The sequence below is a fragment of the Mus musculus genome, chromosome 3, assembly GCF_000001635.26.
Source record: "Mus musculus strain C57BL/6J chromosome 3, GRCm38.p6 C57BL/6J".
Taxonomy (NCBI): Eukaryota; Metazoa; Chordata; class Mammalia; order Rodentia; family Muridae; genus Mus; species Mus musculus.
Window position 1 is genome coordinate 38,974,816 of NC_000069.6, and position 23,198 is coordinate 38,998,013.

General features: G+C 40.1%; 1 protein-coding gene across 2 annotated transcripts in view; it reads left to right on the forward strand.

Annotated features, from left to right (window-relative positions):
• The window catches only part of Fat4 (FAT atypical cadherin 4), a 127,326-nt gene that overhangs the window by 90,149 nt on the left and 13,979 nt on the right, over positions 1 to 23,198 (forward strand). For both annotated transcript variants that reach the window (XM_006535484.4, NM_183221.3), the window contains 4 exons: positions 2,452 to 2,702; positions 4,836 to 9,185; positions 16,819 to 16,923; positions 21,081 to 21,388. In XM_006535484.4, coding sequence (XP_006535547.1) covers positions 2,452 to 2,702; positions 4,836 to 9,185; positions 16,819 to 16,923; positions 21,081 to 21,388 — 5,014 coding nt within the window. The remainder of the gene's footprint in view (positions 1 to 2,451; positions 2,703 to 4,835; positions 9,186 to 16,818; positions 16,924 to 21,080; positions 21,389 to 23,198) is intronic.

A 23,198-nucleotide genomic window follows, 5' to 3' on the forward strand; every position in this document is an offset into this window, starting at 1 on the left:
AAGGCATGTATCCCCATGCCTAACCCCAGATACGGCATTTTATATCTTTACTGTATAACTTCACTTGAATTTTCCCCTCTGACCATTGTAGTATGGTAGGCGAAGAGCATGTTGAAGCTACCAAGGTTGAAGTCTCCATCTAGATGGGCCATTTGTAGCTTGTGAGCTTCCTGAACATAGATTTCCCCCATATATTCAGATGCATCATCCATAAAAAGTCTAAGGCTACATTCAACTAAATGGTGAAGATGGTTTTGCATTTCAAGGAAAGAATATACAAATTGCCTAGAGTGTGTCACACAAAAAGTTAAATGTTGATCTTGTGTTGGAAATGTTTAAAGAACAGCATAGGCATTCAGGACACCATGAATCTATCTATGACAGTCCCTGAGGGCCCAGAAGCCCAATATCAGCTACAGTGATGAGACCCCAACTGAATCTCAAATAAATGAGGTGTTGGAACCCTGCCACGGGCTGTATATAACAGTCTATTTAGAGACAGGCGTGTGCTTCTGCCCACTCTTCTCAACTTAGAAGCATAAATTAGCAAGCAATTGCTGCTACACAATACTTCATAGTTAAAATAAGTTTTTTTATGACCTCAGAATTTAATAGATCCCATAACAGCAATCATATTAATATAGTAGTTAATTCTTTTTTGTAAAAATTCGTAAGAATATTACCTATTTTTAAACATTCCTATAGGCAGCATTATGTCATACGACATGAAATAAATAATCCGTGTTTTACTATAGAGGTTTTCTCTGTCGTGTAGTTAAGCCTGCAGCAGCTACTATCTGAGACATTGCCTGTCTTTCCACCTTTGCTCCTTTTCTCCACCATGTAGGAATCAGCAAAGTCCAGTTCCTTTTTTTTTGTTGTTCATATTTTTTAATGGATGTCTATGGGAGGGAATAGTTGGCTGAATCTTGATCTTTGTTGTTGTCAAGCTATTGAACAATGGTCATAGCAGAACAAATCTCATCTTTTTCCTTACAAATTATTGGAAAATATATAGCTGTTGACAGCAACCAAGTTTTTAGAGTAGATATCACACACCCCTCAGGACTCCATTTTCCAGAAATGGTCAGAAAGGCGAGTACATTGAGGTACTTCATAAGCCTTGGCTTTATAACTTTTAGAATTTTGCCTATAAATGTTTGACAATTGTACATAATTAAGAGAAAAGATTTTAACCTTAGAGAGGGGTGGTAGTTGTACCTTGCTATAAGGCTCTTCAACTCCAAGAAATCCAGTACAATTTATTCTGGTTTAGGTTTCATTCTGGCATACATGTATGCCCCATAGGGCGAAAGCCTGAACAATGTCAACTACTTTATACATCCTTAAGTCACTTCTTAAATAAATAATCCTGATATATTATATATTCCTGATTCAGTTGTATAGGACCACTGAACTCTAAAATATATCACTTTGATAGAATAATATAGAAAGGCTGACGTTTTCCTTCATCTGCAGGCACATCAGGGAATATGCACATTGCTGTTGTGACTTGAGGTGACTGTTTCTTGCCCTGCAGTTTCTAGTAGACATACCTCATTGCTCTCACATAGCCAAACAAAGGCACGCATCTGACTCCAAGGAGGACATCTTGTATAAAGAGGAAGGCATCGACTTTTTCTGTTCTGCAATTCGTGCACTGCAGGCTGTCTGTCCTGTGAACCGTGAGGTCAAGCTGCTTCTCTGACTGTCGACCTGAACTCCGCTTCAGATATAAAATCAGGAATAGGCACAAGTAGCCCCCTCTTCAGAGAAAATGGAGCATCTGTGCTTGGTGAAAACTCCTGTGAGGTCACTGATTTGTTTAGCATCAAACTGTCCAGGAAAATGTCATCCTTTCTTGCCAGGGAAAGAGTGAGGCCACCTTAGGGGTGAGCCATGAGGCAACATGGAAGCAGAAATGGCTCTGTATGCAAACAGTCCTTTTGCTGTGCTGGAGAGCCAACATGCTACAAATCCTGAATTTTCCCTTTAAAGAATGATATCCCCAAATGATCCTCATATTATAGATAGAGCATAGGAAAGAGATGCTTTTTAAGATGTTTTAAAATTATCCACAAGTCATTAGGAAGCATCAACCCCAGTATTAGAAAACGGCCCTGTGGTTGCAATTTCTAGCTCATTGCCTGCATGGTAACTGTGCTCTAGCATGACTTTGTGGCCTTGCATTGATCTAAGAGTGTGGAGACTCCTAATGATCTTGCAGAACTCTTGTGGTCATTGAACATTTTAGAATAATGATTGCTTATGTGACAGCTACAGAACATTTCAAGTCACAATTTAATACATGTTTTTCTTCATTGTTGTATGTTCAAATATTGTTAACTATCTACATTTTCTACTTGTTTTTTTTTAAAATTATTCATGGAAAGCAGGGTGTCATGAAACAATAGCTAAAGGTAACCTACCTCTATTTGCTCTCTTCCTCAGTTACAGTATCATCGGTGGAAACTCGCAGTTCACCATCAACCCATCCACGGGACAGATCATCACTAGTGCTTTGCTGGACAGAGAAACCAAAGATAATTACACTTTGGTCGTGGTTGCCAGTGATGCTGGGTCTCCAGAGTCTCTTTCCAGCTCTACTAGTGTGCTTGTGACCATCACTGATGTTAATGACAACCCACCCCGGTTCCAACATCACCCATACGTCACACACATCCCATCTCCTACTCCTCCAGGTAATTCAATGCTGAGGTCACTCATGTGACTCAGTGGCTTAGCAGACAAGTTCTGAGAACAAAGCTACAATATATATATTGTAATATATATATTGTTTTATATATATAGTAATATATATAAGCTTTGTTTTATATATATATTTATACACACACATATGTGTATATATACATATACATATATACATATATATACATATATATATATATATATATATATATATATATATATATATATATATGATTTCTAATACAACCTAATCTGGAAAACCCTAAAAATTGGGATGTGAAGTTAGATCCAATGAAATTAAAGAGATTCCAATCCTTCTCTTGTAAATTATAATCTTTTATTCCAATTAGTTGTGTACAGGACTTCACACCTGGCACAGCTTCCGAGTTTCAATTCTCAAAATGCTTCTTCAATATAGCAAATGAATAAAATCAGTTCCTCTTCGTTGTCAGTGATGGCTCTCATCTGACATAACATTTGTATGTAAGTTCCTAAGAGAAGGAACAAGATCTTTATTCCTCGTACCAATCCCCTGCTTGTTTTTGTTGTTGTTTGTTTGTTTGTTTGAGACAGGGTTTCTCTGTGTAGCCCTGGCTGTCCTGGAACTCACTTTGTAGACCAGGCTGGCCTCGAACTCAGAAATCTGCCTGCCTCTGCCTCCCGTGTGCTGGGATTAAAGGCGTGTGCCACCATGCCTGGCTTTCCCCTGCTTGTTGAAGGAAAATAAATATTCAACTTTAATATTTCATAGATTTATTTTCAAAATGTTGCATGGATGACTAATTATAAATATTGCCTATTTTCACTTCCAGTCTCACTTCTATTCTTAAGCTTATGAGCCCCTTGTGATTGCCATCTTGGAAACAACAAGAATTTGTTTTCCTGAATTAAAAAAATAATAGTTTACCATTTACTTTATGAGTAGTGAGATGCTCTCTTAGGATCTAAGCAGATATTCAGAAATTTGTAATTTTTGGTGAAAGTATAAACAGTAAAATATGCAAATATAAGTAATACTCCCTTTTCCCTGAATATATTTTACTGGAAGAATAAAGTAGTGGATTCAGTATTTCTCTTTATGTTATTTGATCTCCTACTACCTAGAGCATATCTGATACCAATTGAATAAATAAAATCTACAAATATATGTGCCAGATTGCTATAAAAAACATAGGGGGTCACAGATACTTGAAAAAAATCCAGCTGGCACGATGCTAACTGCATGATTCTGCGCCATCCTCTGATGTACAGAGGGGAATCCTCTAGGCAAAATGAGATGTTGGTTATGACATCATTCTATTAGTATAACTGGCAAGACTCATTCATTGGCTCTCAATGGAATTCTAGCCTTTTCCTTTTGTCGCTTCTGTGGGGATGTGGGGAAAAGGTTTCTGAATGAGGTATTGATCATTAAAACTGTCCTGCTGGATGCTTCTCTACAGATTTCTACTACAGCATGTTTCAAGGGCATCCTGCCAGACACTGGTGCTTGAAATCCAAACTGAGTCCTGTCTTCATTTCTTATCCCATACCACTTTACACTTACTTAAATCTATTAGGCATATGTGTATATACATTTACTTTATCTCTATAGTAGTGGTAGCTCCGAGATCAAAGAATTTTGCCAGGAAACAAAGGGGGTAGTGACCCAGAAGCCACATTTGGGAAGGGGCATGTTGGTGGACAGGTTCTCGTTCTCAAAAGTGTTTTCAACTCAAAGGTGTTTTCAACTCAAAGGTGTTTTCAGAAGCGAGGGAATGGTGAGTGCTTTTCACTGAGCTGGAGAGTGGTAGCTCTTGGAAGAGCTTATAAACTCTAGTATCTGCTGGAAGATTGTGTGCAGGGGCCGAGATTCCAGATAATCAGCTGATCTTCACCCTGGTTCTCTCAAGGGCTTTTTGAAAAATAAGTAAATAAAACATGTGTGGGGGTTGGTCAGAAATTAAAGGCTGGTTTCAAAAGTCATTAATCAGATTTGACCTGAGACATCAGAGACAATAAACTTTATGCTGATCTTCCCAGTAGTGTTGGAAAGGTTAATCCTGGCAGTGCCATGGTCTCACACTTATCAGGGACTCAGCCAAGGGATTCCCTGTGATTTTAACTGAGAACCTTCTCTGTTGCAGGTTCCTTTGTTTTTGCTGTCACAGTCACCGACGCGGACATAGGATCTAATTCTGAACTCCATTACTCACTCTCAGGTAGAAACTCTGAAAAATTTCACATTGACCCCCTGAGGGGGGCAATCATGGCAGCTGGGCCACTAAGTGGAGCTTCGGAGGTGACGTTCTCTGTCCATGTGAAAGATGGTGGCTCATTTCCAAAGACAGATTCTACTACAGTGACTGTTAGGTTTGCCAACAAGGCAGATTTCCCCAAAGTCAGAGCCAAAGAACAAACATTCATGTTTCCAGAAAACCAGCCAGTGGGCACTCTGGTCACCACTATCACAGGGTCCTCTTTGAGAGGAGAAACTTTGTCTTACTACATCGCAAGTGGAAACCTGGGCGACACTTTCCAAATTGATCCACTAACAGGACAGGTGTCCATCAGCCAGCCTCTGGACTTTGAGAAGATACAAAAATACGTTGTTTGGATCGAAGCTAGAGATGGAGGCTTCCCTCCCTTCTCTTCTTATGAGAAGCTTGACATCACGGTGCTGGATATCAATGACAATGCTCCAACATTTGAAGAAGACCCATTTGTATCTGAGATCCTGGAAAACCTATCCCCTCGGAAAATCCTTACCGTCTCAGCAACGGACAAGGACAGTGGTCCCAATGGACAACTAGACTATGAGATTGTGAATGGCAACCAGGAGAGCAGTTTCACCATCAATCATGCTACAGGTGAAATCAGAAGCATTCGGCCACTAGACAGAGAAAAAATATCCCACTATGAACTCACTGTGAAATCTTCAGACAAAGGGTCCCCTTCTCAGAGCACCTCCGTAAAAGTGATCATCAGTATTTTAGATGAAAACGATAACGCACCTAGGTTTTCACAGATATTCAGTGCCTATGTTTCTGAAAACTCCCCCTTGGGATACACAGTTACCCGTGTAACAACTTCTGATGAAGACATTGGGATAAATGCAATTAGTAGATATTCCATAGTGGACACAAGTCTTCCATTTACTATTAACCCCAACACAGGAGATATTGTCATCAGTCGACCTTTAAACAGAGAAGATACAGACAGATACAGGATCCGAGTGTCCGCACATGATTCTGGCTGGACTGTAAGTACCGATGTCACCATATTTGTGACTGACATCAATGACAACACTCCAAGATTTAGCAGACCCTCTTATTATTTAGATTGCCCTGAACTTCCTGAGCTTGGCTCCAGAGTGACTCAAGTGTCTGCCACAGATCCTGATGAGGGGTCAAATGGGCAGGTGTTTTATTTCATAAAGTCGCAGTCAGAGTATTTCAGAATCAATGCCACCACTGGAGAGATTTTCAACAAGCAGGTGTTAAAATACCAAAATGTCAGTGGCTTCAGTAATGTGAACATCAACAGGCACAGTTTCATTGTGACAGCTTCTGACCGAGGCAACCCCTCCTTACTCAGCGAGACCACAGTTACCATCAACACGGTGGATAGCAACGACAACCCACCTCAGTTTCTCCAAAATAAATACTTTACCCCAGTTACCAAAAACGTTAAAGTTGGTACTAAGTTAATCAAAGTGACTGCGGTGGATGACAAAGACTTTGGATTAAACTCTGAAGTGGAGTATTTCGTGTCGGATGGGAACCACCTAGGGAAGTTTAAGTTAGACAACGATACTGGGTGGATTTCAATAGCCTCTTCCTTGGTTTCTGACCTAAATCAAAACTTCCTGATCAGAGTCACAGCAAAGGACAAAGGGAACCCCCCACTTTCCTCCCAAGCAGTCGTTCACATCACAGTCACTGAAGAGAACTACCACACCCCTGAATTTTCCCAGAACCATATAAGTGCCACCATCCCTGAGAGCCACAGCATTGGGTCTGTGGTCAGAACTGTCTCTGCCAGAGATCGTGACACCGCCATGAATGGTCTGATCAGTTACAACATTATTTCGGGGAATGAAGAGGGCATCTTTGCAATCAATTCCTCAACAGGTGTGGTAACCCTAGCCAAAGCCCTTGATTATGAGATGAGCTCAAAGCACGAGATGACCATTAGTGCCACAGATGGAGGATGGGTTGCGAGGACTGGCTACTGCAGCCTGACTGTGAGTGTGATCGATGTGAATGACAATTCCCCAGTGTTTGTTCCTGATGAATTTTTCCCAACTGTTATGGAGAACGCCCCAAGTGGGACCACTGTTATCCACCTAAACGCAACAGACGCTGACTCGGGAGCCAATGCTGTGATTGCGTACACTGTGCAGTCATCAGACAGTGACCTGTTTGTTATTGACCCCAACATGGGAGTCATCACCACTCAAGGCTTCTTGGATTTTGAAACCAAGCAGAGCTACCACCTCACAGTGAAAGCCTTCAACGTCCCCGACGAGGAAAAGTGCAGCTTTGCCACTGTGGATATCCAGTTGAAGGGGACGAACGAGTATGTGCCTCGCTTTGTTTCTAAGCTCTACTACTTTGAGGTGTCGGAAGCGGCTTCTAGGGGGACTGCTGTTGGGGAAGTGTTTGCCAGTGACAGGGACATGGGTGCTGATGGAGAAGTACACTATTTGATTTTTGGAAATAGTAGGAAAAAGGGCTTCCAGATCAACAAGATGACAGGGCAGATCTACGTGTCTGGGCTTCTTGATAGAGAGAAAGAAGAAAGGGTGTCTTTGAAAGTGTTAGCCAAGAACTTTGGCAACATTCGAGGTGCAGATATCGATGAAGTCACAGTAAATATCACTGTGCTTGATGCTAATGACCCGCCAGTGTTTAGTCTGAGCACCTATAGAGTCCAGATCAGTGAAGGGGTCCCTATTGGGACCCACGTGACCTTTGTGAGTGCCTTTGACTCAGATTCCATCCCGAGCTGGAGCAGGTTCTCATACTTCATTGGGTCCGGGAATGAAAATGGTGCCTTTTCCATTAACCCACAGACAGGGCAGATCACAGTTACCTCAGGGCTGGACCGGGAAAGCCTGCCTGTTTATAATCTCACTGTCCTGGCTGTAGACTCAGGGACTCCCTCTGCCACAGGAAGTGCTTCCTTGGTAGTTACCCTGGAAGACATCAATGACAATGGCCCAGTGTTGACTGTCAGTGAAGGGGAAGTTCTAGAAAACAAACGACCAGGAACTCTAGTGATGACCCTGCAGTCCACAGATCCTGACCTCCCTCCAAATCAAGGCCCCTTCAATTATTACCTGCTGAGCACAGGCCCCGCTACTAATTATTTCAGTCTCAGTACCGCTGGCGTTCTAAGCACAACCCGGGAGATCGACAGAGAGCAGATTGCGGACTTCTATTTGTCTGTGGTCACCAGGGATTCTGGGGCTCCTCAAATGTCATCCACAGGAACTGTGCACATCACTGTTCTAGATCAAAATGACAACCCCTCACAGTCCCGCACAGTGGAGATATTTGTTAATTATTACGGCAACTTATTTCCTGGTGGCACTCTGGGCTCTGTGAAGCCCCAGGACCCGGATGTGTTAGACAGTTTCCACTGCTCCCTCACTTCAGGAGTCACCAGCCTCTTCAGTATCCCAGCGGGCAGCTGTGACCTGAGTTCCCAGCCCAGATCCACAGATGGCACCTTTGATCTGACTGTTGTCAGCAGCGATGGGGTTCACAGCACAGTCACCAACAATATTCGAGTTTTCTTTGCAGGATTCTCCAATGCTACGATAGATAACAGCATCTTGCTTCGTGTTGGTGTTCCCACAGTCAAGGACTTCCTGACTAATCACTACCTTCACTTTCTGCGCATTGCTAGTTCCCAGCTTACGGGCCTGGGCACGGCAGTGCAGCTGTATGCTGCCTATGAGGAGAACAACAGAACGTTTCTTTTAGCAGCTGTGAAACGAAATAATAACCAGTATGTGAACCCCAGTGGTGTAGCCACGTTCTTCGAAAGCATCAAAGAGATCCTCCTCCGTCAGAGTGGTGTCAAGGTCGAATCTGTGGATCACGACCCATGCATTCATGGGCCGTGTCAGAACGGAGGCAGCTGCCTTCGAAGACTTGCCGTGGGCTCTGCGCTGAAGATTCAGGAGAGTCTGCCTGTCATCATTGTGGCCAACGAGCCTCTGCAGCCTTCCCAGTGCAAGTGTGTGCCAGGCTATGCTGGAAGCTGGTGCGAGGTGGATATTGATGAATGCCTCCCAGCCCCTTGCCACAATGGGGGCACCTGCCACAACTTAGTTGGGGGATTTTCATGCAGCTGCCCAGAGGGCTTCACTGGGAGAGCCTGTGAGAGAGACATCAATGAATGTTTGCCCAGCCCTTGCAAGCATGGGGCCGTCTGTCAAAATTTCCCAGGGGGATTCAACTGCGTGTGCAAAACTGGATACACAGGTACGTCCGTGTGTTACTTTCTATGTTTGTGACTAGTTTTCTTTAAAAGACTTTAGCTTTGATATGCATGTTGTCATTTGAATGTGTGTGTGAGTGTATATATATGTTTTTTGAGAATTTCATACATGAATATTATGTTTATATCATTCCCAACACTCTCTCCCCCTTTCAACTCTTCCTATATTCCCTCTCAAGGTCTTTATCTCTTCTATAACTATTATTGCTATATATCCATACACAGATCTAGCTTATTGAGCCCATTTAGTGTTGCATCTGTAGGGGTGGGATTCTTGGAAATATCCAGCATTTATAAATTGGCATGGCGATTGGTGTGGTTATTTTATGGGTCTCATTTCAGCAACAATGTTGAAATTTCATGGGTGTAGAATCTCTGTCATGTTTAGAAGACACTGTCTCACACCAGGCATCTTGGTCCTTAAAATCCTATAGTCTTTCCACCCTCTCTTCCATGTCATTCCTTGGGCATTAGATATGAAGGTTAACAATTATTTCTATTTTAATTTTTGTACTAATTTATTTTATTATGTAAATGCTTTGCCTGTTTGTATGCATGTGCACCATGGGTATGCCTGGTATCCATAGAAGTCAGATGAGGGTCAGATACCCTGGAACTAGAATTATAGATGGTTGTGGGCCACCATGTGGATGCTGCAAATAAAACCTGGATCCCCTACAGAAGCAACAAGTACTCTTGGCCATCTCTCTGCCTTTGTGTCTACTTTTCAAATATTAAGTCAGAGCTAGTGGGTCATACAACATATCTCAGGGTTATATATGTATACACCTCTAAGGAAGAGTATATAACATTGCTTTCAATAGCTATGTATGACTTCTTTTTATTTTATATTTCTACTCTTTTATGTTATTTATTTTTGTGAATCCTACATATCACTGGATATATATAGCACCTACTAGTTGTAGGTATTCATGGATTGCTAAAAGGCATTATGTTATGTGAAATAAGGCATGCACAGAAGAACATATGGAAATAAATCAAAGCATACATTGGTTCTTTTATTTTTATCACATGTGAATTCTTTATGCATATCTTAAAGCAATTTCTTCCACTGAGTTTCTTATAGATCTCATTTTTTTATTGGCTCATGCTAATTGCACAGAGACGGTGGCTAGAATATTTTCATACACATATTGTATATACTGGTCATTCACTGTCCTCTTCTCTTTCTTCCCCTCCCTTGCTGTTACAAATCTATGTCTGCTTTTCTGTCATATATAAATACATATATGATTTTATGTATCTATGTAAAAGCTAGGATCTAGGATTGGGAGATGGCTTAGTGGTAAGGAGCACTAGCTGCCTATGTGGAGTACCTAAGTCTAGCTCTCAGCCCACAAGGTGGCTGACATCCAACTGTGACTCCAGTCTCCTTGTATGCTCATCTGTTGATGTACATCTAGGCTGGTCCCTTTAGTCATTGACTTTTGTGACTAGTAAGTGCACACATATCTCTGCAGTTGGAAATGAATCCCTGGGACATATGCCTGGGCTTGGTATAGCTGGGTCAGTTGCTAGTGAGCTGGAAGAGTTCCCATTCCTCCCAGCAGTGCACAGAAGTTACCCTTCTCTTCATCCTCATTATGTTCTTCATCTGTTTCATGGTGGCCATCCTGATTGTGATGAGAAGAAAGCACAATGCTGTTTAAACTTACATTTTCCTGGTAACTCAGGATGCCAAGAAAATTCCCACCAGTTAAACAAGCATGGGGGAAGGAATGGAAGGTGGCTGGGCACATTGCAGCCTCAGTCAAGAAGCAGAGAGAAATGAATGCTGTTATCCCCATCACTGTCATTATTCAGCTCCAGGCTCTAGGCCATGGGCTGTGCCATCTATATTCATGATCATATTTCTTTAATAACCCAGTATTCTTTTTCCAATTCATTTGCATGTATAGTGGAACATAGATAAGAAAGCACAGAGGTAGTTGGTAACCACTCAGGTCTTGTCTTCCTACCTGCAGGTTTACAGTTTGTAGCATGTCCTTGAGTCCCTTCTAGGAGTGAAGGATATCTTTAAGCTCAACCAGCAGATAGGTCTTGTTCCTAAGTCTGGAGTGCTTATAATACACCTAGAGCATGGGCTTATAAAACACTTAGTACATGGCTTCTTTCTGTGTACCTCCGCACATCTGGATACATGTCAGGTGTGGCCTTGGGAAGGATGCTTTGGATTTATTACCATGTGACATTTCCTTCTGCTTTGAAGGATGTCTTGTTATTTTAGGAGAACAAACATATATATAGGCTGCACAGAGTAATTTTTCCTAAGGAGTTTGCCAAACACATGCTTTCACAGAATGGAAAGAGTACGAGGCTTTGAAAAAAGAATCCCAAGTTGTGTATGAGTGCTCTGGTAACTATGAGGTCAAAGAGATGTATGATGCAGAAGAAAAGAAATCTGTGAGTAGTTGGGGCAAAGCTTTTTAAAGAAAAATATATTGAGAAAAACATTTTGATAAGTTAAATTTCTTGGTGGCACCTTTCCCTGGGGAAAAGGATGGCAACATTTACATAGTGTGCAAAAATAACTACTTGGTGCTAAGATAACTGTAAAAGATTCTAAGGGTTGGAGAAATGGCTCAGCAGCTAAGAACACATTCTGCATTCCCAGAGGACAGGAGCTGGCTCTCAGAACTCCTGTGTCAGCTCACAGCTATCTGTAACTCTAGTTCCAGGGGGGTCTCATGCCCTCTTCTGCCCCCCCCCAAGCACTGTATACACTTAGTGTGCAGAAATAACCTGCAGGGAAACCACTCATACACATAAAATAATAAAATACTAAAAAATCCAAATATTCATCATCAGAATGAATAACACATATGCAAATATTAATAATAAAATATGTTAATAAGATGATGATTTACATAGAAAATGGGTTGGAGTAGTTTCTATATACTCCCTTCTGCTCTGTGTATAAACACAAGAGATGTGACAGCATTTGTGGTGGAAGATGTAGGTGCTGTGCTTGAGAAGACAGAATGTCTCATCAACTATGGATATAAAAAAATTTTATCTACAGAGTATGACAGTATGTATGAGGAGTTTTCTGCTTCATAGTTAATAGCTAGTTAATAGCTTCACTCTAATTATCAAAAAGATGTGGTGTTTAACAAATACACCTTGAATATCTTTCCTTAATAAACGTAATTCCAACAGGGCCAGTCTGTAGTCAACAAACACTTTCATCTTCAGCTATGATCAGCACATCCATCATCTTCAGCCTGTGTTTAATGTACCCTCCTATACTCAGTCTCTGTTCAAGCCACCCCACTCCACCCCCCATCTTTTGCCACACACTGTGCATCTTAGGTCGAACACTTCCTGTACACTTAAACCCTACTCTTGGGAGCTGTGTGGACACTCTATCTAATGATTATATATTCATTTTCACCTTCACTAGTTCCCAGTTTTCATGTGATCAGAATCTACACAACCCAAAGCAACTCTCCATCTGTCTATGATATATAGTGATTATCAGCACACTTCATGACCAGATGTCAAAGCAGTGAGAACAATTCATTCTTCAAACGCCCGCTATGATAGTAACCGTATCTGCACAGAGAAGGTGATTTGCATTGAGGAGACACAGATCTGCTCTGTACATGCAAACAGGGAGCTTACAAGCCTAGCGACTCTGATGGGCATTGCTGACTGACTGAAGTTAAGGATCCAAGAATTTGTTCCATGCTGCTGCAGCACACATGGCATCATACCGGGAGATGTTGTGGTACCTGAAACTTCTGCCATTTCTGCCTGATCATATGCCATTAACAGAAGTTAGTTTACATTTACAGGAAGAGCCACACAGAACAGCTGAGAAGTGACTGTTGGTTTCCATCTGGGTCTTATAGTCTCAACATTTCACACCTGAGAAATACATATATGGTGGTTCTTTTAGATTCTGAAATTTAAATTAAATACATACGTTTTCAAATGTAGCCTTGAATATAAGTGTCAACTCTATCAACATAATGGATTTTACATAATTTGTATTAATTAAAGAACTCAAAGAACATTTTCAAATGGTGATTAACTCATGTATTCTGACAAGAAATAAGAATACTGTTTTAAAAATTTTTTAACTTCTTATTTAATGGCTTTATTAACTTTTTTATGTATTTTTGATTCTTATCTTCTTAAAAATTTCTAAGAGAGTAAATTAAAGTTACTTTAAATTTTCTTTAAGTTAAAATTCTTAACAAAATTTTTTTCTGAAAATATGTTTGTTGTAAAGATGATAAGTCTCAGAATATGTCTTATTTTCTAGCAATTTTAGCCATAATTGTAGTTGCAGTACATTTTAAAATGCATAAGTAAGGCTTATATTTATTTTAGGGTGTTTTTCCATTTTTCTTTGAGCTAACTGAAGTTGGTGAATATTTATATTAAACTTAGATGTTTACATGAAAGTACCATGTATAAATGAAAAACGTTCATTGTATAAGTACACAAAAAATAAACCTGAATTTATTTTATTATTTAAATAGAAAAATTTAAAAGATAATGTTTTCAGTGGGATTCAACTCATGTTAGATTTTTTTTTTTAATGACTCACTTTTAGTGATGTGTATGTGTGTATGTCTATATGGTGGTATGTGCACCTGGGTTCAGAAGAGGCCAGAAGAGGGCACTAGGTTCCCTGGAGCTGGAGTTACAAATGGTTATGAGCCTCCTGACATGAGTCCTGGGAACACAGCACCAATCCTTTGAAAGAGCAGGAGTTGTTCTTAACCATTGAATGATCTTACAGCCCCTGGAGTAGAAATTCCAAAAATTAGCCATGTCAGTTTAAAACTCCTACAGTTCATGGAGCCCATGTTCTTGCTACTCCAGCCTAGGTTTTCTGTCCTTGCTTCCCTGTCCCTTGTCTTTAGGAAGTATGGTTAGCTGTTTATATCCCACTAGCCACTAATATATTGCCAGGATCTACATCTCTCCCCCACAGACTGTAAGACATATGGGCCTACTATATAAATATGTCACTTTTAGCAGTATTCTAAAAGAAATATTCAAATGAGAAAGAGAATAATGAAATAAAACAGTACTTACCCTTTTAGTATATGGGAAAATTGCCTATTCTCTACAGCAACAAAATACATGGAAGGAGTGGTGTATGACTTTCTTGTAGGAAAACAATAAAAAGTTAAATCAGTAGGTCTTATTTAAATCTGCATTGGATAGAGATGGCATTTTAATAAGGGAAATGTAAACCACATTGCTAAGAAGACACATCCTTTATGCAGCAGGGAAGTGAGTTGTCAGGTGGAGGGGGATGTGTTTCCAGGCAGCATCAATGGTGTGAAGTTCAGCACAAACGTACAATAACACAGTCCAGCCTGTGTCTCTCTCCTACCGCACTGTGAACTTATTTTTGGTGCCTCTAAATCTGTAACTTGTTTATTTTCGTGATCTCCCCTGAGAATTCAGGAGTGTTCTGAAAATGTGCTCTGTGCTCTGCCTTGTCTGGAGGTAACTGCTGCTGTTTATAAAGGAAACTATCATGTGTGTGATTCTGTGGTGTTTAGAAATGGGCCTGCAGTGCCACAGGCCTGACTCAGATTTATAATGTCAGACTTAAACAGCTGTGGCTTCAGAATCAAGCCACAAGAACAAAAAAACGAGTTAAACAAAAACTTAAGATGTGTGTCAAGCGAAGTTGCTGTGATGTAAGCTTTGTCTGTGGTCAGCTTTGTCTCACTATGGGGACAAAATATCCATGCATTGCAAGATGCACAAAGTGCTTATTAGTGGAGCATAAACAGCTCTACAGAGTGCTGGGCTAGCAGGCAGAGGGCTTTAAGTTCAATCCCTAGCTCTGAAAAAGCAACTGAAGGTTGGGGGAGTGTCTCAGATGGCAGAGTGGTGGCTGTGAATCTCTAGGGGCCCAGATTCAGATCCATAACATGTGCTTAAAAATCCTAGCATGATGGTATGTCTGCAATCTCAGAGTTGGGAAAAGCAAAGCAAGCAGACACTTAGAGACAATTAACCAGCCATCTTGGTCATCCAATGATCTCCATGCTCAGTGACAATCTATCAAAACCTATTGTAGACAACCATTGAGGAAGATGCCCAGTGTTGACCTGTGGCCTATATATGCTTATGTATAAACTTATACATGCATATACACACATTCTGTTTCTCTCATACATACATATAGACACAAAGAACAGATTTTTGAAGACTACTAATTAAAATCCTAATTTTGATAAATAGAAATTAAAAGCAACAGTCTTTCTATTTGTTAGAATTGGCAAATTAGGAATTTTCTAATAGGTGTAATAATATAGCACTTTAACTTTATGGAACAACTTTTTAAATTTATATAAAAGTAAACAATGAAACAAGACAGGGTTCAGACACTGCATTTGGCTATCAGGATATCAAATGCTCACACAGCCCAGTATGAACTGAACACAGAAGCAGGAAACCTAATTGGTCAGTGGCACCGTCTATCACCTCAGAGGCAGGAGACTTACTTCCATATTAGTCACTTTTCCTGTTCCCGTGTCAAAATATCAACTTAAAGGGGGGAGGGCTCATTTTGGCTCACGGTTTGTGAGAGTCACAGTAGCAGGTACAGAGGCTGCAGATCATATTGCATCCACAGCTAGGAAGCTGAGAGGTGGTTTCTGGTGCACAGGGCACTTTCCCTTTTGGATCAGTCCTGGGATCCAGCCTACTTTAGGGTGGATATTTCCATCATAGTGGACAGGATCTGAAACCCGTTCACAGACATGTGCAACATTGACACTTCTAAGGAGAGCTCCCTTGACACATGTACCTTTCCTTCACGTAGGGTTATCTTGATTCTGACCAAGGAAGTACTCCCTTCAAGCCATTGTCCACTTTCTTATCTGCTATTCTCTATCCACTCTCTGCCTGGCCCAATACTGACGCATCTGATTTAACAAGATATACACAGACAACATTTATATGCTGGAACTATGCAGCATGTTACTCTTTCAGAAAAAGATAAAGCATGTATGGGCTGTGCTAGGGGACAAATGGACAAATGAATGAATGAATTCGAAATGTGATTAACAGGTTTTCTATTTCCTATTCTGTTTTAAACAAGGCATGAGATAAGTTCAAGTTCCGAGATTTGGTTTTGTTTCATTTCATTTCGTTTTGTTTTGTTTTGTTTGAGCGGTGAAGGAGTGGCTTGACAAGCCCATTCACACTAATTCTCCCTTTCAAATGTTTGAGTCAGTGAAAGTTGTATAATGGAAAGAATGTTGTAAAAGTCTGAACTCCATTCCTGGTGGGTCAATGTGAAGGTGAGATCTCAACACAAGCAACATCAGGGAAATAATTCAAATGTTCTCACCATGACACTATTTCAAAAATGGGTCTCTTTCCAAGATGGTTACATAAATGGCACAGATTGCATATGTCTTAATGATAGCACATCTGGATAAGAGACAGAACCTGTCTGAGAAATGATCCCAGGGTCCTGTTGTTGAGTAGGTGGGCTTCTGTGTCTCTGCTCTGTGACTTGGTACTAAAGGATGTAGCCTTTTTATGTAGCTACAGTAGTTGTGGTTGGTATATTTACTTTTAAGATTTCTTAACAAGTTTGATACATTTTAGGAAAAATGTGTGAATCTTCAGTCAATTACTGTGAATGCAACCCCTGCTTCAATGGTGGTTCCTGTCAGAGTGGTGTGGAGTCCTATTACTGTCACTGTCCATTCGGTGAGTAAAATGTATCCATTGCTATGCTGATCTAGGGACTGGCTGTGGCACCTGGCTCAGCTGTCAGAGTGCATGGAGCCTTGGGTTGAATTGTTGGAACCTCATAGTGGTACACTCTTACAATCCCAGCATGCAGCAGAGGAGGCAGGAGGATCAGATGTTCAATGCATAAGAGACTATTAATCATTTTGCACAAGGAGATTAAATAAAATGAAATATTTAATGCTGACTGTTTTAAAGGTTAATTGTGAAAACGCTACCGAGTACATCACTGTAATTATTGTTAGGAAAAAAAATACCTCAATGTAATAACCCTATTGATACCTCATTTTAGTCTAGAACTTAATAATTAAAATACTATCTAAGCACTTTTAATTCTTCCACAAATTTCTAAGAATAGTCAAAGTATTTTTGTTTGTTTGTCTTTTACATTAATCCAACTATTTCTATACTAGATGATTTGGTGAGCTAAATGTATATTAGGCTTGTATAGATAATCCTTAGTAACTAACATAAACAATATCATTTTGTTCTTTTGAGGATCGATTAGAACCGTTTATATGGCTTACTGGATTCAATTGCTTCAATTTTTGGAACTGTAGTAGAGAGAGAGAGAACAGTAGACTCCCCAGGATTGCTCTCTGTCCTCCACATACTTGCAGAACACACATTTCTCCACCACACACACACACACACACACACACACACACACACACACACACACACACACTCACACCAATAATAATTATAATAAGCCATAATTATGAAAAACCAATTTTACCAATAAGTCTGAGACTCAGAAGTTAAGGTATTTGTTCAAAATCAGGAAAAGCTTGGCCTAGACCATCCATGATGATTTGACTAGAGAGCAGGCGGAACCTATGGACATTGCTGGTATCATGCCAATATCACATTTTTGAAGGGTCTCATCAAAATGCTCATGAAGCAAAATGTTTGTCAGTATGAAAACAGCCACTTCCTCAGATCTCCTACAGGGCCATTTTATTGGTATCCCCCAGTCAGGCTTCAGGATTTAACTTGTGTTTTGGAATGAAAGAAAAGTAAATTGGACTAGAAAGTGGAAAATAATTTTCAAGTGACTGACAGAGTGTTTATGATGTTAGCATTCCTCGCCATTTCAATCGCAAATATGCATACTTAGAACAATTAATGCCAAACAGTTAGATAGTTTTCCATATGGTGCTGCTATAAAACCCACTGTACTGGGGAGAGAACAGGGGGCGTACCTTGGGATCCAAAATGATCTTCCCTCACCCTGCAGACAGCCCTGGGGGAGAGAAACAGCATGCTCTGAAATACAGTCAGCAGAGGCTGGCAGTCCAGATCCCACCTAATTCCTTCCAAAGGCAAAACCCCAAAGCACTGTTGAAATGTAGACACTGTCAGCTGACCATAGAAGCATTTAGAAAGGAAAACAAAATAAAAGGCCTTGGAATTCCAATACATCATTCCAAGCTGCACAGACTGAATTAGAAGGAAAAGTAATTTGCCTTCTTAAATTGAATGTGGGTGACACACTCAGAAAGAAGCGGCAGATGGAAATGCCTCAAAAACCTGAGGTGGTAACACACAGTGTGGTGAGACACGCACCCCAAACTCTAGATTCCCTAGGGCTTCAAAGCTGGAAAAACTGTTCTATTCATAGTCTCATTCACCAAAATCCATTCTTTAGATTTCAATATATTTTTAGATTCATAGATATATAGGTAGATAGATGATAGATAGATAAGTAGATGATAGATAAACAGATGATAGATAATAGAAAAATAGATGAAAGAAAGATATATAAGTGAAAGATAGATGCATTGTATTGCATATGTTATATATATGCAAGAGCTGTGTGTGTGTGGTCACACAGCAACTTGTAAACTATCCTGTGTGTGTGTGTGTGTGTGTGTACTTATATATAATTACTAAATTATACTTATATATAATTACTAAATATTTTATAATTATAGATCTCTTTATCTGGATTATTTCACACAGACATTTGGAAGAGAAATGTTAAAGACATAAATTTTACTTTATATTTTAAGATGGGAGATATCCCTTTCACAGAAATAGTAAAAAAAACTCTTCAAGACAAATCTATATACATATTTTTATATTTGAAAATATGGTGTAAGTTTGAATACAAATGCAAAACTCATTGTCTAATATCTATACATTTCACCTACATTTAAACTTTGTATTTTTGTGTATTAGTTACAATATAACAGGAAAAGGCCCATAGAAACACACTGTATGTATGATTTACCTTTGCTTTTTATTAAGCTTCATTACTCCTTGCTTGTAGAAATAATATACAGTGTAATTTCTAACTAATCCATGAGCATTACTGTTTATTTGTATAAATAATATGCAACACAAATTCATAAAATATAAATAATGTAGATATAAGTCAATGGCATATTAAAGGTTACCTATACATTATATTACTTATGTGTATATCCTCCAGTTTTTTCTCCTTAACTTTGGTTTAAGAGTAAAACCAGTCCTAGTCATTTGATTGACTGTCATCCCTGCCTGGACAGAAAAATGACAAGATAACCTGTGTAGGCACTGCAAACTCTCCTAGGCCATTTTATCTCAAAAATTGGATATAAAATGTGACACAGTCAAAACAGTTAAGCAAGATCAGTGTATCTGGCTTTGAAGGTTTTCTCTATTTCCCATGATTCCATGACCTTGGTTAAGCTGTAAATTCTCAGTGAAATAGTGGCTGTCACCTCTTGAAACAGAGCAGCTTCCTAACTCTAACTTCAATGCATTTACAGTAGATACTAAATCTAAACTAAAGAATGAAACCTTTTGAAGGTGAACATGAACCCTTCCTGCGGCCATGGATCACTTTCCAGGCATCAGCCACATCTGCCAGTGTCAGTGGAAAAAAAACATTTTGCCTAGTGTAGCCTCATCAATGAAACTCAATTTCAAGTTGGAAAAAGACAGTACAAACATATGGACAGACCAAAACACAGTCACTCTAAATGAACTTCCTGTGACTCATCCCATGACAAGTTGAAAATGAGACAGATAAAAACTCAATACAGGCCGGGCAGTGGTGGCACATGCCTTTAATCCCAGCACTTGGGAGGCAGAGGCAGGCAGATTTCTGAGTTCAAGGCCAGCCTGGTCTACAGAGTGAGTTCCAGGACAGCCAGGGCTAGACAGAGAAACCCTGTCTCAAACAAACAAACAAACAAAAACAAAAACAAAACACACCCCAAAACAACAACAACAACAACAACAGCAACTCAATACAGGGTGGAGAAATGGCTGCATGCTTAAGAGCACTGTCTGCTCTTCCTGAGGACTACAGTCTGCTTCCCAGCACACAGCCATCTGTAATTTTAATTCTAGCGCATCCAAAGCCCTCTTCTGGCCTTGGTGGGTACCAGGCATAGAGGTTACACAGACACAAAGGCAGACAAAAGACCCATTTGCATAACATAAACAAAACTTAAGGTAGTGACTTCTGCGCTAGGTGTAGCCTTGTAAAATAACATCGAGTCTAGGACCTGATTTTTAAGTGAAAACCACCGAGTCTACTCTCCTCAATTGAACTAACGTGGTTTTAAAGAATTATAACTGTGCACCATGGTCTTTGTAGTGGCACATGCTCTTAATTCAGCACTGTGGAAGTGGAGGCAGGAGAGGATCTCTGTGAGTTCCAGTAAAGCCTGGACTACACAGAAAAACCCTGGGTCAATAAGATAATGAGAAAAGTATAAGGTTGAACATTATAGGATAGTAAATTTTACAAACATCAACAAACCAATTTTCAGTGTATTTTGGGAATGAACTCTCTTCAATGAACTCCTTTCCATTGCCTTTAATTTTTAAAATGTAGGCATTTTGAGGTAGATTCCTAACTAACCAAACAGCATCAGCATCTCTTCTCTCTCATACTTTTCTGTGTCTTCTTTGGCGATGCTGTAGGCAGGACCAGCTTGCCAATGATGACCATGGAGTTTCATCTGGTTACAAGAATGGCAACTTCGGATAGCACTTGAGGAAGGATGATGATAATGACATATTTAACGGCACGATTCATTATTATAACTGAAAATATTTTGTTACGAATAACTTAAGAAAACACTGCTGGGCTTCAATGTCCTTTCTCTTCCCTGCAGGCGTCTTTGGCAAGCACTGTGAGCTGAACAGTTATGGATTTGAGGAACTGTCATACATGGAGTTTCCCAGCCTGGACCCCAACAACAACTATATTTATGTCAAGTTTGCCACCATCAAAAGCCATGCTTTATTGCTTTATAACTATGACAACCAGACGGGAGAGAGGGCAGAGTTCCTGGCTCTGGAGATTGCCGAAGAAAGACTCAGATTCTCATACAATCTGGGCAGTGGGACGTACAAACTGACCACCATGAAGAAGGTGTCGGATGGACAGTTCCACACAGTGATTGCACGGCGAGCAGGCATGGTGAGACATCTCTCCTCCCTCAGCATCTCTTCTCTGCACTGCAGCCCTTCAGCCATTCCTTCTGGGAATCATGTATACAGTTCCACATTACAGGATAATATGCGAGTTTGTTGTGTGGCCCCAGAGTGATATTTTTCTTTGGCTCTTGTTATCTATAGTGAAGTTTCAGGAAAAATGAAGGATATATCATATTGAACGATTCTTTCTCAGCCGTCTACCTCATTGTGAGGCACAGCCATGGTCATCTGCTGTGTCCTTCTGTCCATGGCTGCAGCCAGAGATGGGCCATGGTCAAGTATTGAGTAATGCTAAATGTGAAGAAAATATTTCTGCTATTACTAAATTGGCCACAGTGGGAAGATGTCTTTACTTCAGAAAATATGCAGAAAAAAAAAGCTACTATTTGATTTTGAATCTCTTACATTATACATTTTACAACAAAATTGTAGGAAATTGGCAAAGTCATTAATCTCTAGGCTTTCATCATCCCACAGCCAGACCAGAGATGTCTCAATCTACGCTCCTGCTGACAGGAAAAGAAGGAATATATTTTGTTAGAAAATGTAGTGTTATGAGGTGGTTTCCATGACAAATATTTAAAGAATTCCAAAGATTAAATTGCATGAGTGACTAGGACCTTTATATCTTCTTTGAGTTTACAAACAAACAAACAAACAAAAAAACAACAACAAAAAAGCTTTATAGCTTGAGAATGCCCACTACAGATGCCAGCCAGAGTAGAGCAGGTATTCCCTGGTTGGTGCATAAGCACCGTATATTTTGTAAAAGGATTTTGGTGTCTTTAAGATCAGTGTTTTGCACACTTGCTCTGCAATGATATGTTCACAGCAGCACTCAAAGTGCTTCTCCGAAATGCAAGGTTGCTTTTGAGGTTGGTGCCTCTTAGTTTTTGAAATAACACCTCAAGCAGTATATAAAAAAAAGTGGAACATAAATATCTTGCATTGGATTGGAATGGTAGATTTTTTTTCCAAAAAATAATGCTAACATTTATTATAGTTTACTTGAGAGGAGAGTAAGAAAAATATTCATGCAGCTCACAGGAGTTTGTGGAGATTTTAATAGCTGTTACATATATTAAAAGTGAATGAATAGTATGTTTTAATATTACTATTTTAATACTCACTGGGCAATAGTGATAAATGAACTCTATTAATAATTTCTGAAAGAAGAGAAGGTTTTAAAAACTTTTCAAAATCTTCCCTTTAAACAGCCATGTTGCTGGAGAGCCCCTAAAACTCATAAGCAGATTTAACAAACTGACGTCATTTATATCCATCTTGAACTTGGCCTTATATTTAAGACAGGCAATCAGATGTCTGCCCTGCTTTTATGCAAGGGAGGCGGCTGATGGACTTGCTATGCACCTGTGCTGTTCCTGCTGTTCATTACAATCAATCCATGACCCACAGTCACACATGGGAAGTGCTTCCTTCAGACGGATGTGCCGTGTCATCAGAGAACACTTAGGAGGAATCCTTTCACGGAACCAGGAAGAGCATGAAGTCCACCCTTGCTCATGGTGTTGGACTCCCTCTACCTTGGGCTATCTAGTATAATGCTGTACACTGAACCTCACGTGCAATGTCATTGGCTGAAAACTGGAAGTTTGGCATGTGGTGACTTTTAGTGATGGTCAGGGAGTGATCCCCAGTCTCACCATGAAGGATAGCATAATGGGGAAGTGCAATGTTGAATGTTGTCTCTCCCACAAGTAGTCTCCTTGGCCATTGCCCAGAGAGAAGACCTTGTTTTCTTCAATCAGCTTCTTGGGTCTTCTCTACCCCAT